This window comes from Solanum stenotomum, chromosome 5, assembly GCF_019186545.1.
Source record: "Solanum stenotomum isolate F172 chromosome 5, ASM1918654v1, whole genome shotgun sequence".
NCBI classification, from domain to species: domain Eukaryota; kingdom Viridiplantae; phylum Streptophyta; class Magnoliopsida; order Solanales; family Solanaceae; genus Solanum; species Solanum stenotomum.
In genome coordinates this window covers 2,721,330-2,735,063 of record NC_064286.1, presented here as the reverse complement: position 1 = coordinate 2,735,063, position 13,734 = coordinate 2,721,330, and the positions used below count along the sequence as shown (strand labels likewise).

At 35.7% G+C, this 13,734-nt stretch overlaps 1 protein-coding gene across 1 annotated transcript; it reads right to left on the bottom strand.

The window, feature by feature from the left end:
* Nucleotides 1–15: 15 nt before the first annotated feature.
* Nucleotides 16–10,900, bottom strand: LOC125864661 (uncharacterized). Its single transcript, XM_049544687.1, has 7 exons — nt 8,760–10,900; nt 6,160–6,250; nt 5,540–5,697; nt 5,357–5,408; nt 5,177–5,259; nt 4,417–4,510; nt 16–938 (listed from the first exon to the last, which is right to left on the bottom strand). Exons 1-7 carry the CDS (start codon nt 10,326–10,328, stop codon nt 334–336), a joined length of 2,652 nt encoding a protein of 883 aa, XP_049400644.1. The 5' UTR covers nt 10,329–10,900; the 3' UTR covers nt 16–333.
* Between the last annotated feature and the right edge of the window lie 2,834 nt (nt 10,901–13,734).

Sequence of the window (13,734 nt, the reverse complement as noted above, 5' to 3'; positions counted from 1 at the left end):
AATGTGTAGAAATACTACTTGAAGTTTGAATGAATTTTCAAAGAATTTTGTTCAACTCAATGAAATTACAAGATTTCCATCTCTACAATTGCTGATTACAGAAAACAAACTATCCCTTTTCTACCTTCTTTTTTTTCCCTTTTCATCATACTATCCTTGTATCATTATAGATCTTTTCCCCCTCTTCACAATTCCTTATCTAAGTTTTGATACAAAAGAAAGAAAAAAATCACTTATATTACAAATCTATCTGTACAAACTTGGTAGCTTGGCTGTAGCTGTGTACTGTGGCATCTCGACAAACACTCCGGAGACTTAGACCTTGTTGGCACCTTAAATCCGGATTGGTAAGCCAAAATTTTGGAAAGTCCTGATCTCCCCTCGGTGGCTTGCAGTTACAATGACCAAACCCCAGCAGAACTTTGTTTGAGTTAAGCCATTGGAGAAGTCGATACTAGCATCTGTACTCACTCGAGGACTACGATATTTAGTAGCTAAGAGAAGTTTTTCCTCGGGCCATGTTGCTGAGATTCTATCAAAAAAGTAGTTGTTTGTGGCACTAGATATGGTTCCATGAAGAGGACTGTTACCACAGCCAGAAGTCAATGGCGAGCACTCGTTGTCAATCTCTTCAACAGGTGAAGGTGGATGGTTAGCAGTGGAGACTTCGTCAAGACCATCATGACCACTTTGTTCCCCGGAAGATGAAGTATGATATCTCCAAGTATCCAACATACCAGGCCAAGGAATGGCCACTGAAACATCTTGAGAATGAAAATGCTCATAAGACTGTGTAACAGTAACACCTTTATTTCTGCTTGGTCGAGAGTGACTTTCGTGTTTCCAGATATAGACATGTGAATCCTCACTAGCACAGACCACATATCTACCATCAGCTGTCATAGATGCTGAGATTTGCCTACTCGTATTGCGGAAACCTATCATAGTTGGAGCTAACTCAATGAATAGGAAGAGTACATGAAACAAAAACTGAAAATTGTACACAATAGTAATACATGACAATTCCTAAATAGCTAAAAATTCCAAGGCACACAACAAGTCTATGCAGTGAACAGTGGAAAAGACAATTAGCAGCACAAAATAACAATCTAATATATTCATACTATGATTGTACCTGTGGTCAATGAAGTGGGACGAGAACCACGAGGTTCAGGTTCGAATCCCAATGGAGGTAAAAAACACTAGGTGATTCTTCTCAAGCCTAAACCCTTGTGGGCAGAGTTACCAAAGATAGTGGAAGTAGCAGGTACCAGGTGTGCGCAAGTTGGCCCGAATACCACCAACTTCTAAATTAGCTTGTTTTCTTAGTTGTTCCAACTCAAAGCAGGAAAAAAGAAACCTCACCTTTATTCATCTCTCTCTATGCAGTTTAAAGGAGCATGTTGGCACTCAATGAGTAAATGACTAAAAGGGTGCAATAGACCACGAGAAAAGGACTAGACTACTAAGCTATGGTGACTGTAACAGAATAAGCACTTCTTTTTCAGAAAGAGAAGAAGAAAGAATGAAGAGAACTGAATGCAAAACCTTATCCAAAATATCTAAAAAGAAAGGGGTACTGAATTCTCAAGGATCTCAATGAATTATTAAGATGCCAATTATTAAAGATCTATTCATCATTGAGAACATCCCATATATGCTTCTCTCTTTCACATTCACTGATTATTTGAACAACAATAAATGCAATGATGTGCCCAAACAATATCAGTAATGTGTAGTTTTGAAAAGTTAACTCAAGTCCCATCAGAAGGTGAAAGAAGTGAATATAGCCATGTGCTACTCCTGTGAAATATTTAAAACACTACTTTAGTCACTCGCTACTCGTGTTTACAACTGCATATTCTGCACAAGCGTATGACCAAGCGATCAATGAAACTGGTATAACACTAAAATACGTATCCTAGCTGAGATTTAAAAAAACAGATGATTTTTTCTCCAGTTGCATGGACATACTTAACTCAACACTTGTCTATAGGAGTATGTTGGTCCAAGTAAAACAGTCGAGTTGTGTACAAGCTAGCTCAAACATTATCAAAAAAAAAAAAGGAAACTCATGTTCACAACTAAATGCTCCAGATAATTCAATTTATGTTTATCAGGGATAAGTATAACAAATTTCGAGGGTCAACCAACTAATTCTAAAAGCATCGAGTATCTTTTTGGTCAACTCAATTAGATATCTATTTTATTTTTTGACATAGTAACAGTAAAATAGATGTCTATTCAAGTTCACAGAATTGGCAACCAACTGTTTGACATTCAAACCACTAAAAGCAAATAAGGTCACACTTTAAAGGATCTATATTTTTGGCAGAAATGGAGAACCCAACAAGTTAAAGACCGAGCCTGAACAACATCCTTCAATGCAGGAGAATTCCCTCAAAACAAACGAGTGTAAAAATTTCCATTCATCTTCAATTAAACACTTAATTCATTGTGAGGCAACAGAAGCTTCATTATACAGCATGTTATCACTATAGTTTAGCAAAGTTAGGAATATCTTCGTAATATAAGGAATTAGGGTATTGATTTCTCCTTGGGAGGCAGAGAGGTTGTTACCAATAGACCCTCGGCTAAAGAAAATAACATGAGTGAAGAAACCAAGACAAAAAACTACACAAAGCATACTATAAAGGAACCATAACAACAAAAAAATAATACGATAATTGAATTACATGGGACAACATATATATAGTAATACAAATCAAAGGAACAAGAACCTACAAGAGTAATACTACAACTACTAGTATGGAAGGACAAAACAAGACTACACTCAACTACCTATTAACCTTCTACCCTAATCCGTGTCCCCCACAATCTCCTATCTAAGCTCGTGTCCTTAGTAAGCTAAAGTTGCGCCATGTCCTGTCTAATCACCCCTCTCCAATAGTTCTTCGGCCTACTTCTACCTCTCCTGAAACAATCAATAGCCAACCTCTCACAAGACCATGAAAACCAAAACATATCCAGTGTAATCCCACAAGATAACAAACTCAAGATCAAATTGGTGCAGCGGATAAAATGAGAACAAACAAAGCAACTGAACATTAAACTAAATTGTAAACAACTTGAGATTTTAGTAAACAAAACAATTGTGTGAAAGGCCAACAATGTAGACCTATCACTTTTGGGAGCTAAGTTCAAGAGAAATCGTAATGACTGGGAAGTGGATAAGTTCAAACAATTCATCCAATTGTTGGAAAGTTTCAGATTTCAGGAAATGGAACCTGACATATGGGTTCCATAAAGTAAAGGTACTTTCTCAGTCAATAGTTACAAGTTCCTATGACCTCCACTACATCAGAACAGAATCACAGCTTGTGGCTTGATCGCAAATATGGAGGTCCAGGGACCATACAAGATGGTGTATTTTTGTTGGACTGTCACATACGAAGCAGTTCTTACACAACAGTCATTTCAGGTAAGGGGCATAACTATTTGCAGTATGTCTACTGTGTGAAAAGAATGAGGATCTTAATCATCTATATTTGCATTGTAGCTTCACAACTCAAGTGGAATCTGTTTTACAACATTTCACTAGTTAGCTGGGTGATGTCTAGATATATCAAACAGCTACGGGACTGTTGGACTGGTAAGGGCATTGGGAAGGAGAAAAAAGAGTCTGGGAGACCATTCCTTCTTGCATATGGTGGGTGTTGGAAGGAAAGGAAAATGATGTTTGAAAGCAAATATGAAAGTATACATACAATGAAAATATAGATGTAAATTCTTTTTTGCCTTTTTTTGGTAGACTAGAAGATGTTAATACATCAGATGGGATGTTAGATTTCCTCAGTTTCCTACAGTGACGTAAAAGAACTGATTTGCATGAAACTTGGCAGAAACTTCGTGCTTCTGTTTATAAAATGTTACCATTCTCAGAAAGACGATCTGTTGAGAGGCCAACAGCCACTATAAACCAAAAGCTGGTGCATGGCTTCATTTATCAGTAGAATCCCAGGGCAGGCAAATTACTTAAAGAAAGAAACTCTTTTCTCTTGTAACCATGGTGTCTGGGCCAGCTTACACGCACCTCAACTAACTCCATGGGGTACTTGTTGAAGATGGTCATGAAGTGTGTGACCATCTTAGAGAACACACTTTTATTAGATAATTATATTCTCAACACTTGCTACCTCTCACCAACACAGGTACCAGGAACTTTGTCAAAGGAACTTATTTCAAAGTGGCTCACAACATAAAAATTGTGTCCATCTTTATCCAGGAAGAAAAGGAATCAGTGAAATCAAATTCTGGAAAAAGACAAACAACTCCAGCTTAGGTTTATCATATTCTAGAGGTCAAGTCGACCAAATTTGAAGCTTTAATTAGTTCTGACAAAGCAATATCAATGCTACCTACAAGCTTCATATGTTTATATAGCAGTTAATATACCTTTGAACTTGTGAAAAAGATCAGCACCATCAACAACCCGAATTCTTGAGTCTGCAGATGTTATAAGCACTTGTGACATACTTCCTGGCACAAACTGTTCATTAAGAAATATAAGTTACTAATTAACTCACAAGGTAAGGACACAAATTTACTTGGATTGCTTCATCCATTACAAATTTTGCCCTACTTCCTATTTTGGATTGTCCCAAAGTTAACTTTTTCCTTTACTTTTCAATATCTCTGTATGCAATATGTATGTGAGACTCAGTTCTATACTCACGAAGTCCAAATTCTTAGCATAACTTCAACTTTACATCAATAACTGAGACAAGTAAAATTGGATTATGAATTGAATAGTATGATAAAGGGTTTTAGCGATGAATGATCACTTTTTGCCGTCTCACTTTTCTCGCTCTCTGGGGAAGAATTTAGCTCCTAATCTACACCACTAGGAAGTGCAAACACCTATTTGTCTGCGTACCCTACTTCCTATTTTTTACTCATTATTTAATATTTTTGTTCTTTATTTAGCTTGAAAAAAACCTTGACAAATTATTTACTTTGCCTATGAGAATGTAACAGCAGTAAACAGTTAAAAGTTAGTTAAGAATATGCACATACATAACACATGCACAGTATCTCGTTAGTACAACAGAAGTACTTCGCGTCTTGGAATAACTGCATCTGGGACAATAAAGGAGGCATATCTGACCTAGCACAGCTAAGCTCCAACATCAGCAATCAGTCAAAATTACTGTACCTGGAAACCAGTAATTTTCCTTTGGTGAGTCCTCTTCTTCTTATTCTGCAGATTGATTTGAGCTTTTTGCTGCAATTTGTTATCTGAAAGAGAGAAGCATAAATTATCAACACGTGCAAGTACATAACTTTCCTCTACAGAAGGGAATAAGAGAGACAGGAAAGGCACAATAAATCAAACCTAATATGTTGTACAAATGACAGTTTCCCTTGTATGACCCAACAAGTGCCCCCTTGAAAAAGAAGAAACAAAAACGCATTAGAAACTTAACTGTGAAATATGCAGATCAAGGACATTTGGTTTTCACCTCTCAATAGGAATGGCACAACATCAAAGCGAGCTCTATGTTTAGCAGACTCTCACCTGACCATCTGGTGTGTAGCAAGCAGCAGTGACCATCTCATGCAGATCATTCCAATCAACAACTTGCCGCTCAGGAATGCTCCATATGCGAACCTTTGCATCTAGGGAGCCACTGATGAAGTATCTATCATCAACAGGGTTAAACTGGATGCAGGTTACTGAATCAAGGCAAGGAAATCAAGAAAACATTGTGATCAGCCAATTAGTGAAAAAGCTCTTATCTATGTATTCATCTATCATCAACTAATGCACACAAGGGTGTGGCCTAGTAGTCAATGAAGTGAGTTGATAATCATGAGGTCTCAGGTTCAAATCTCACTTGAAGGCAAAAACATGAGGTGATTTCTTCCCATTTATCCAAGTTGGTGGATAGAGTTATCCGATACTTGTGTTGGTGGGAGGTAGTAGGTACCCCGATGGAATTAGTCGAGGTGCGCACAAGCTGGCCCGGACACGATGCTTATAAAAACGTATTCATCTATTAACATACTAATTTCTAGGCCATACACTACATAGCTCTTCCTGTCCACAGAATCTTACTACCGAAGAAACATTAAACTCTAAAACTGGCCTGGGAAGTAGAGGTGAAGGTGAACATATAAGAATTAAGGTACACATACCATAGTCACTGTGTGAGAAGATCTTCAAACAAGTTTTGCTAGACAAATCCCAAAGCCGCACTGTTTTGTCCATTGATGATGAGAGCAATTGCTGGTAAAGGAAAGTGGGACGAAGACAGATGTTAACGAGATGTAGAAAAGATCATCACAAAAGTAGTGCTCACTTGTTTAATAGAGGTAGGGGTAAGGTTTGGGTACACTCTACCCTCCCCAGACCCCACTTGTGGGATTACACTGGGTACGCTGTTGTTGCTTAATATAGGAACTTATTGCGTATCCGGACACAAATTTTTGAAGATAGAGGAGAATTTCTCAGGGGTTACCATTCGTCAGTGTTTTTTTCTGAAAATTTAATGAAATTTTATAAGAGATAATCACCCAGCAAGTGCAATGATACAACCCAAGCAATATGTATCTTAGTATACTAGCTGCATGTAAAAAGAACAAAGGAAATTAACCATATCCTATCTACTTCCTGTACATTTTCATGGTTACATCAAAAGGTTAAAAGAGCTAAACATCTATGCTTTAAGGTACAATTTTTTTCCCTTTCGCCTTCAAGAAATCCATAATTTCTTTCCTTCTACACAATCCACCATGTGGCCACCAGAATAGTGCTCCACAACTTTTTGATGCCTTTTTGTAGTCCTCTTCTATTCCAGCAATGTAGTAGATCTCAGGAGATTCTGTCATGCATTATTTGACTTCAACCAAATTCAAAAACATGTAGCATTATCTAGTTTGTGATTCTACAGATGAATAATTATTCGCATCTGCATAATCTTCTTTGATCACTTCTTTGAAGTTTGTTAGGTCAAGAAAGCCTCTCTAGCCACGAGCCATGAAAAACACTCTACTTTGTAAGGTACTTTGTTACTCCATATTTCCATAGCCATACTTATTCTTGCTGTCTACTTTGAGACAATAAACTCAATTTACCCAGACTTTACTGAGAAATCGTCATCCTTACTTTTTCTTTCATCCTCCATTTCTTAATCATTCCACCTTCTAAGGGCTACTCCAGTAATCTTTTCCTGTGGTATTGTGATCATTTACTACACTGAAAATGGTAGGGAACTGATCTTTGAGGGATATATGTCCTCACCAACTTTCTTTCTTGATGAAGGTCCTAACCATCTTTCTTTCCAAAATAAAGTTTTCTAGTATCACCTTTTTTTTAATATAAATGCGTTCTGAGAACATATTCCATAAGTTTCTGATATATTTTGAATTCCCAACTCCGTACAAGTGATTTGGTGTTACTGTGATCCAACAATTTTTCATCTTGTTCTTTCTCTATATTCACCTGCCTCCACAGTGCCTCCTCCTTATTGCAAAATTTCCATAGTCACTTCATCAGGAGATAGTTGTTGTGTGCTCATTAGATTGACAACTCCCAAGTCACCTACTTTCTTACTAGGTTACCACTCATCAGTATTTTGCAAAGATCAGCCGAAATTTGTGTGAGATTATTATCTGATGTAACAGGTATTATCCAGCATCTAGGACCATAAAACTGTATCCTGAAAATATACTAGAAACGAAGAATGACATAGAAGCTGGTGATTGTAACAACTTAAATCTGCCAGATTATAATGAACAATCCAACTAAAAGCTGCATCATTTTTTTATTTTTTATTTTAGGTAAGTCTAAAAGCTGCATCAATCCTAGGCAACAGAGAAGAACAAGACTGCAGAAGCATGAAAGAGTCATATAGAATTAAAACTCTGCTATCATCAGCCTATTTTCTATGACTTGTAGGGCATTTGTTCCAGTAATAACAAACAAAACAATAAGTAGGGGGAACTAGCACAGTGTTAAAAAGGACAACCAGACTGTTGGTTTACTAAGCTCAATTCTTTTAGAATCTTTAGTATGTTATTTTATTATTTTACTAGAAACAATTTTATTGGAAAAACTCTCGTGTACAAGTAGTATACAAAAAAGTAGAGAGACTACACAAAATATGGTTTTCTACAAATGACACCAATACATTATCTTCAGCATCTATAAGGAACTGTGATAGAGTGGTACCAATGTCAGACTTGGCATCCTCTCATGTTACAAAAGATTATATCTTTCATCAATTCATTTCCTCGCTGTGTACTTACACATAAAAGTAACTCTATGATTCATACTCCCATAAACCGTGAAAGTGCCACTTCACCTACCTCAGCAAACTGGGCTCACCATAACAACCAAATCTATTATTTAGTGTAAAACTCACCCAGTGAATTCTCCAGCAACTTGAGAGACATTAGCAAGTAGTTTGCAACACTGAAAGTCTTAGTCAATTAACCTTGAGGTGGCAAAGCTTCCATTAATAAATAACAGTCTGAGAACTAACCAAAAAAATCAGCTTTGTTGCATTTGAACAAAAGAACAAATGACTAGTGTTAATATCACATATTAAAAATTCACTCACAGGGTTCTTCTAAGTTTGTTACTAGATATTCAAAGAAACAGAAAGCATCGTGTACTCTAATTCATTCTATTTTATTCAGGCCAAAATTATTATTCTATACTAAATTTAAGAAGGATAAATATTAAGCTCAAGCAATTAGATATTAAGATAAAAATTACGAAAATTCCAGCTAACCTGAGACTTGGACCATGAGAGATCAAGCACATCATCCAAATGGCCCTCAAATGAACAGATGGGCTTTTCTGAAAGAGCAAAAACTGTCTCAGGAACCAAAATATGGTCAAAGCCCATTGATTTTCGACTAACAGATGACCTTCCTCTTCGTTTCTTCTCCAAGTGGACATCAAAATTTGGTGACATAGTAGTTGGCTCGGGAGAAGCATTTGCCGAAAGCAATAGATTCAAATTCCCATCTTCTGGTTTATCCAGCAATAGATCACCCTTTCTCTCTGATGATGTAACCTCCCTAACATGTATGACGCGGTCCTCACCAGCACTAGCAAGATATTTTCCATCCAAACTAAATTGTATGGTCCAAATAGACCCAGTGTGTGCCTGTATCTCTAGGCTCTTATAAAGAGCTGTAAGTTCTTTGCTGGACTTACCATACTGCCTCACCCTAACTCTTTCAGGTCCATGAGGGGAAGCATCCTGACTATCATCTGTGGCAGAGCTTGACCTTCGACCACCCTTTTCAGAAGACGTATCCCTCTCATCACTACTCCGACGTTCCTTATGACCTGTCACCGAGTTAGCCACATTTCTAATGCTCTTCAGCCAGCTTCCCCTCTTTTTATTCTTAGGACCAGTCCCACCAATCCCGTTTGTATTACAATCCAAATTATTATTATTCCCATCTTCCACATTCTGTCTTCTCATCAATTCTTGAACAATTGGTGAAGTTCCAACACACACATCAAATTCTTCGATAGTCAACTGCTTTCCTGTACTGACCTCCTTAAGCTTGTTCCACATCCCATCCTCCCTCACTTCATTAACCACAAATTCCTTTCCATTATCGAGATTCTTTATCGTGCACGCACTCTCCTCAATTTCAACATCTCTATTTGATTCTGAATCATCCTCAACTTCACCATTCTCCACTACCGGCATCAAATTACAGCTCTCATTGTCCCTGGAATCAGCTCTAATCGTCAATGCAGATCCATTGTCCTCATGTAATTGATCATCACCGCGACTTTGACCTGAGTTTCCATCATTATTTACAACTATACATTCACCACCATTGGCTACATTGACAGATACTGTTGACGAGGAAATAGAATTAACACAAAGAATATCACTACTTTTATGAACTGAAGAACTATTGCAATTGGAATCGCCATTCAATTTTGATGGAACGTTCCCAGAAACACTACACTTACCACTACTAGCTTGGGAACTACTACAATTAGGTATACCTTCAGCACAAACAGCTTGACACTTCAAATGAACTGATGAAACCGATCTGCCAGCACCACGGCTGATACCCATTTGACGAAAAAGCCGTAGTCGGCGTTCTTCAATAGAGGAAGGTTCAGAGATCCACACATCATAGTTATTCGAAACTCCCATTGCATAATTGGGGAAACCCCAATTTGAAATACAATCTCTACCTTCCTCTCCTTCGTCTTCAGAAGGCGAAGAAGAAGAGGAACACGAAGTGTTTGCAGATGAAAGCAAACGATCAAGAGAATCGTGAAAGCACTCGTTCTTGTCTTCTCCTTCTCTTGCTTTGCTCATTCTTCTCCTCCAAGTGGAGGCATTCCCATGAAAATGCCACCAAAATCACCTCACCTGCCCCCCTCCAAATATACTAAGATCCACCTCACAACTCAGCTCAATGTAGCTTTAAATGTTCAAATCTTCAACACCCATTTCATCAAATTGACTAAAAGTGATCAGTAAAGAGTAAAAACAAAAATGGTAGCTTGTGGGTGTGTAGGAAAATTCCCCCAAATCACCTCAACCCCCTCCAAGAATACTGAGATCCAGCTCACAACTCAGTTCGACAGTAACTTTAATGGCCAAATCTTGCACACCCACTTCGTCAAATGGACTAATATATATCTCTGTGTGACTGAAAGTGACCAATAAAGAGTGAAAACGAAAATGGGAGTTTTTGAGTATGTAAACAATATCAGTTGGGGAGATGGGTTAGCTTTGGGAACTCAGATCCAATGATGGGTTTTAGAGAGAGAAAGAGAGTACACTGTGTGTGTGTGAGAGAGAGAGAAGGGTAACAAGCCCAATGAAGAGGGTGAAGAAGAACAAAGCAAAAAACAAAAAATGCTCCATTGAAATGGGAAGATGGGGTGAATCAAGTTGAAAAATCTATGAAAATCTATGACTTTTAAGTCAATAATTATTAGAGTACTACTACTCTTTTTTTTTTATTCATCTCCGATACTGTATTGAAATTCAATTAACATTAGTTTCACGCTAAATAATTCATTTCTCATATAAAAGCGCTTTCAATTGTAAATTTTTTAATTGAGATTTTGATTAAGAATGAAGAAATTTCGTCTATTTGATCATGTTAAATTTTTGGCCAAAGTCAATGGTAAAGTACTATGTGTGTTTGGTCAAAAATATTCTTGAAAAATAAATTATACTTTTCAAATAGTGTTTAGGGAATCTAATAGTGTCTTGATCAAATCTTTGAGTATTTAGGATTGATGATAATCATGTACAGAATGAAAACTTCATTCTCGATTCTACGAGAATTTTTATGAAAGCCTTTCATTTGCTTCTCTTTGATGGAGGTTTGATTTTCCCATAATATATCCTAATTCTTCTTCCAATGACCGATTAATGTTTAAATGTGAGTTGAAGTTGTGAGTTGAAGTTAAATTAAAATAGTTGTAGAGGAAAATGACTTACGTTTAAAAGTGAGGGGAAATTATTTTCTTGTTTTTGATAGAAATATTTTCGAACAATCAAATATAAGAATAATACTTGTAATTAGCGCTTATTCTTTGCATCAAACACACTTGTTAGGTTGTGTTTGGTGTAGCGGAAAATAGTCTAACATTTGTAACTCTTTTTCCTTTAGAAAATAGTTTTTGATTTTTTCATATTGATCTTAAAAAAAAAAGATTTTTTTTATTTCGGGAAAATATGTACTTTAAATATTTTAAAGAAATGTAAATTCTATAGTGGAGTTATAAGGAAAATAAGTATCACAAGTAGCATTTAGAATTTATTATCTCATTCCGACCCCCGGGTCCCCCCCTACTTGCCCGACCACCCTAACCGTTAACCCCACTACCCATCCTACCTCCACCCCATCCACATATGCTCTCAAGTAAGAAATAATAAAAATGTATACAATCTAACTCGATCAATACATCATTCAAAAATATTAAAAGACATCAATTAACTTTGTATTCGTTATCAATATTTTAAAGTATGAATTTAAGATTACATATCAATAAGACAATAACTAATTAAGTGCATCATTCACAACTAAAAACTACATGATACTTAAAGGTTTTATAACAATAATAATATATTCAGTCTAATTTTATCAATAAATTTTAAAAAGAGTAAAGTGTACATCAACTTTACTTCTATAGTCATCAAATAAAAAACCTATTTTCATACACCGCCAAATTAGTTGGGCTTTGAAGATTGAAAACAGGATATGGGAAAGAAAACCAAATTTCAACCTTACCACATGTTGGCCTGCAGCCCATCACTGTGAGAAATTTTTGATTGTGACATGAGCTCCCTATAACTTTTTTTCGTTTTAATTTGTTTGTCTGTCGTATTTTAATTGATATAGAGTTTAAGAAAGTAAATAATTTTTTTTAAATTTTATGGTCTTAAATTAAAAATATGTCAAATATATCAAAATATTTCTTAATCTCATAGTCTTATAGATATTATTTGAAAAATTGAAATAACGAATTGCAAAAAAAGAGAAGAAACATTTTTTTCTGTATAAACTAGAAAGAAAAATGGGACAAACAAATTAAAAGGAAAGAAGTGTATAAACTTGTGTTCTTTATACAATTTAGTAGTGACAAATTTTCATGTTCATTAATTAACCTCAACTTAGATTTGGCTTTGGCTGATTAGTATTTAGTTGTTTAACATATTCATAAAATAAGTGTTGCACAAATACAATTATACAAATACTAAAATGAATATGTGGTCATATGTCTTTTCGGTGGGAATAAGTTATTTCGAAATTAATTATTTCAAAATAAATTATCCCATCATATATATATATGGAATAATATATTTCATCACTAAGATAGAAATAATGGAATAAATAATTCAAGGATTATCTAATACCTCCAATAAAATGTAAGATAAAATAATCTTGCATTTTATTTCGCGATTATTATACAGCTTACATCAAACGACTCTCAAAAGTGCAAGTAGCATGCATGGAAAATAAATTAAGAGAAAGTTGTTTGAAATGATTTAATCATATTATGTGTCGACATGCAATTTGTGAAACCGTGAGGAATGAAGGTATTAAAATGGGACGAATATGTAAGAATTATTATTAATTATTTCTTACTTATGGCCCAAGTTTACTTGGAATCAAAGTAATACCATAAATAATATTTAATAAGGAATAGATCTCGTCTGTACATTGATTACTTGATGGACGTACCAGATTAAGTCATAACCTCTATAAATTGGTCCTCCCTCCACCCATTAGGGTTATCACATATTCTCTACATTAATTCCATCGCTGACGGTTGTGGTAACATAAAGTTAGGGCAAGGAGGTAGAAACCAATTTACGACTAACGCTTCCGCTTCTCTTTGTGATGATGTCTTCCACATCAGGTATGTGCCTCCAACATTCTCTATGTAAGATTATCATGTTCAAGATCCTGAAAGTATTTAATCTTACAGAATAAACTTAAAATCACATGTAATGAAATTTTCTAGAAAGTCATATATACAAATTCTTAGAATCAATGCAAACTTAAAGTAAAGATGATAGTTAGGGGAAAAAAAGGATATCTCTATATATGCACTTTTATTTTATTTGGCATGATAATGAACAAATTATTGAAGGATAGATCAAATTAATTAGGCTAAACAATCCATTTTCATAATTTGGGGGGGAATCAAAATCAACCATTATTTCTAGTAAGTTTAACATCATGTTGTATAAGAGATTT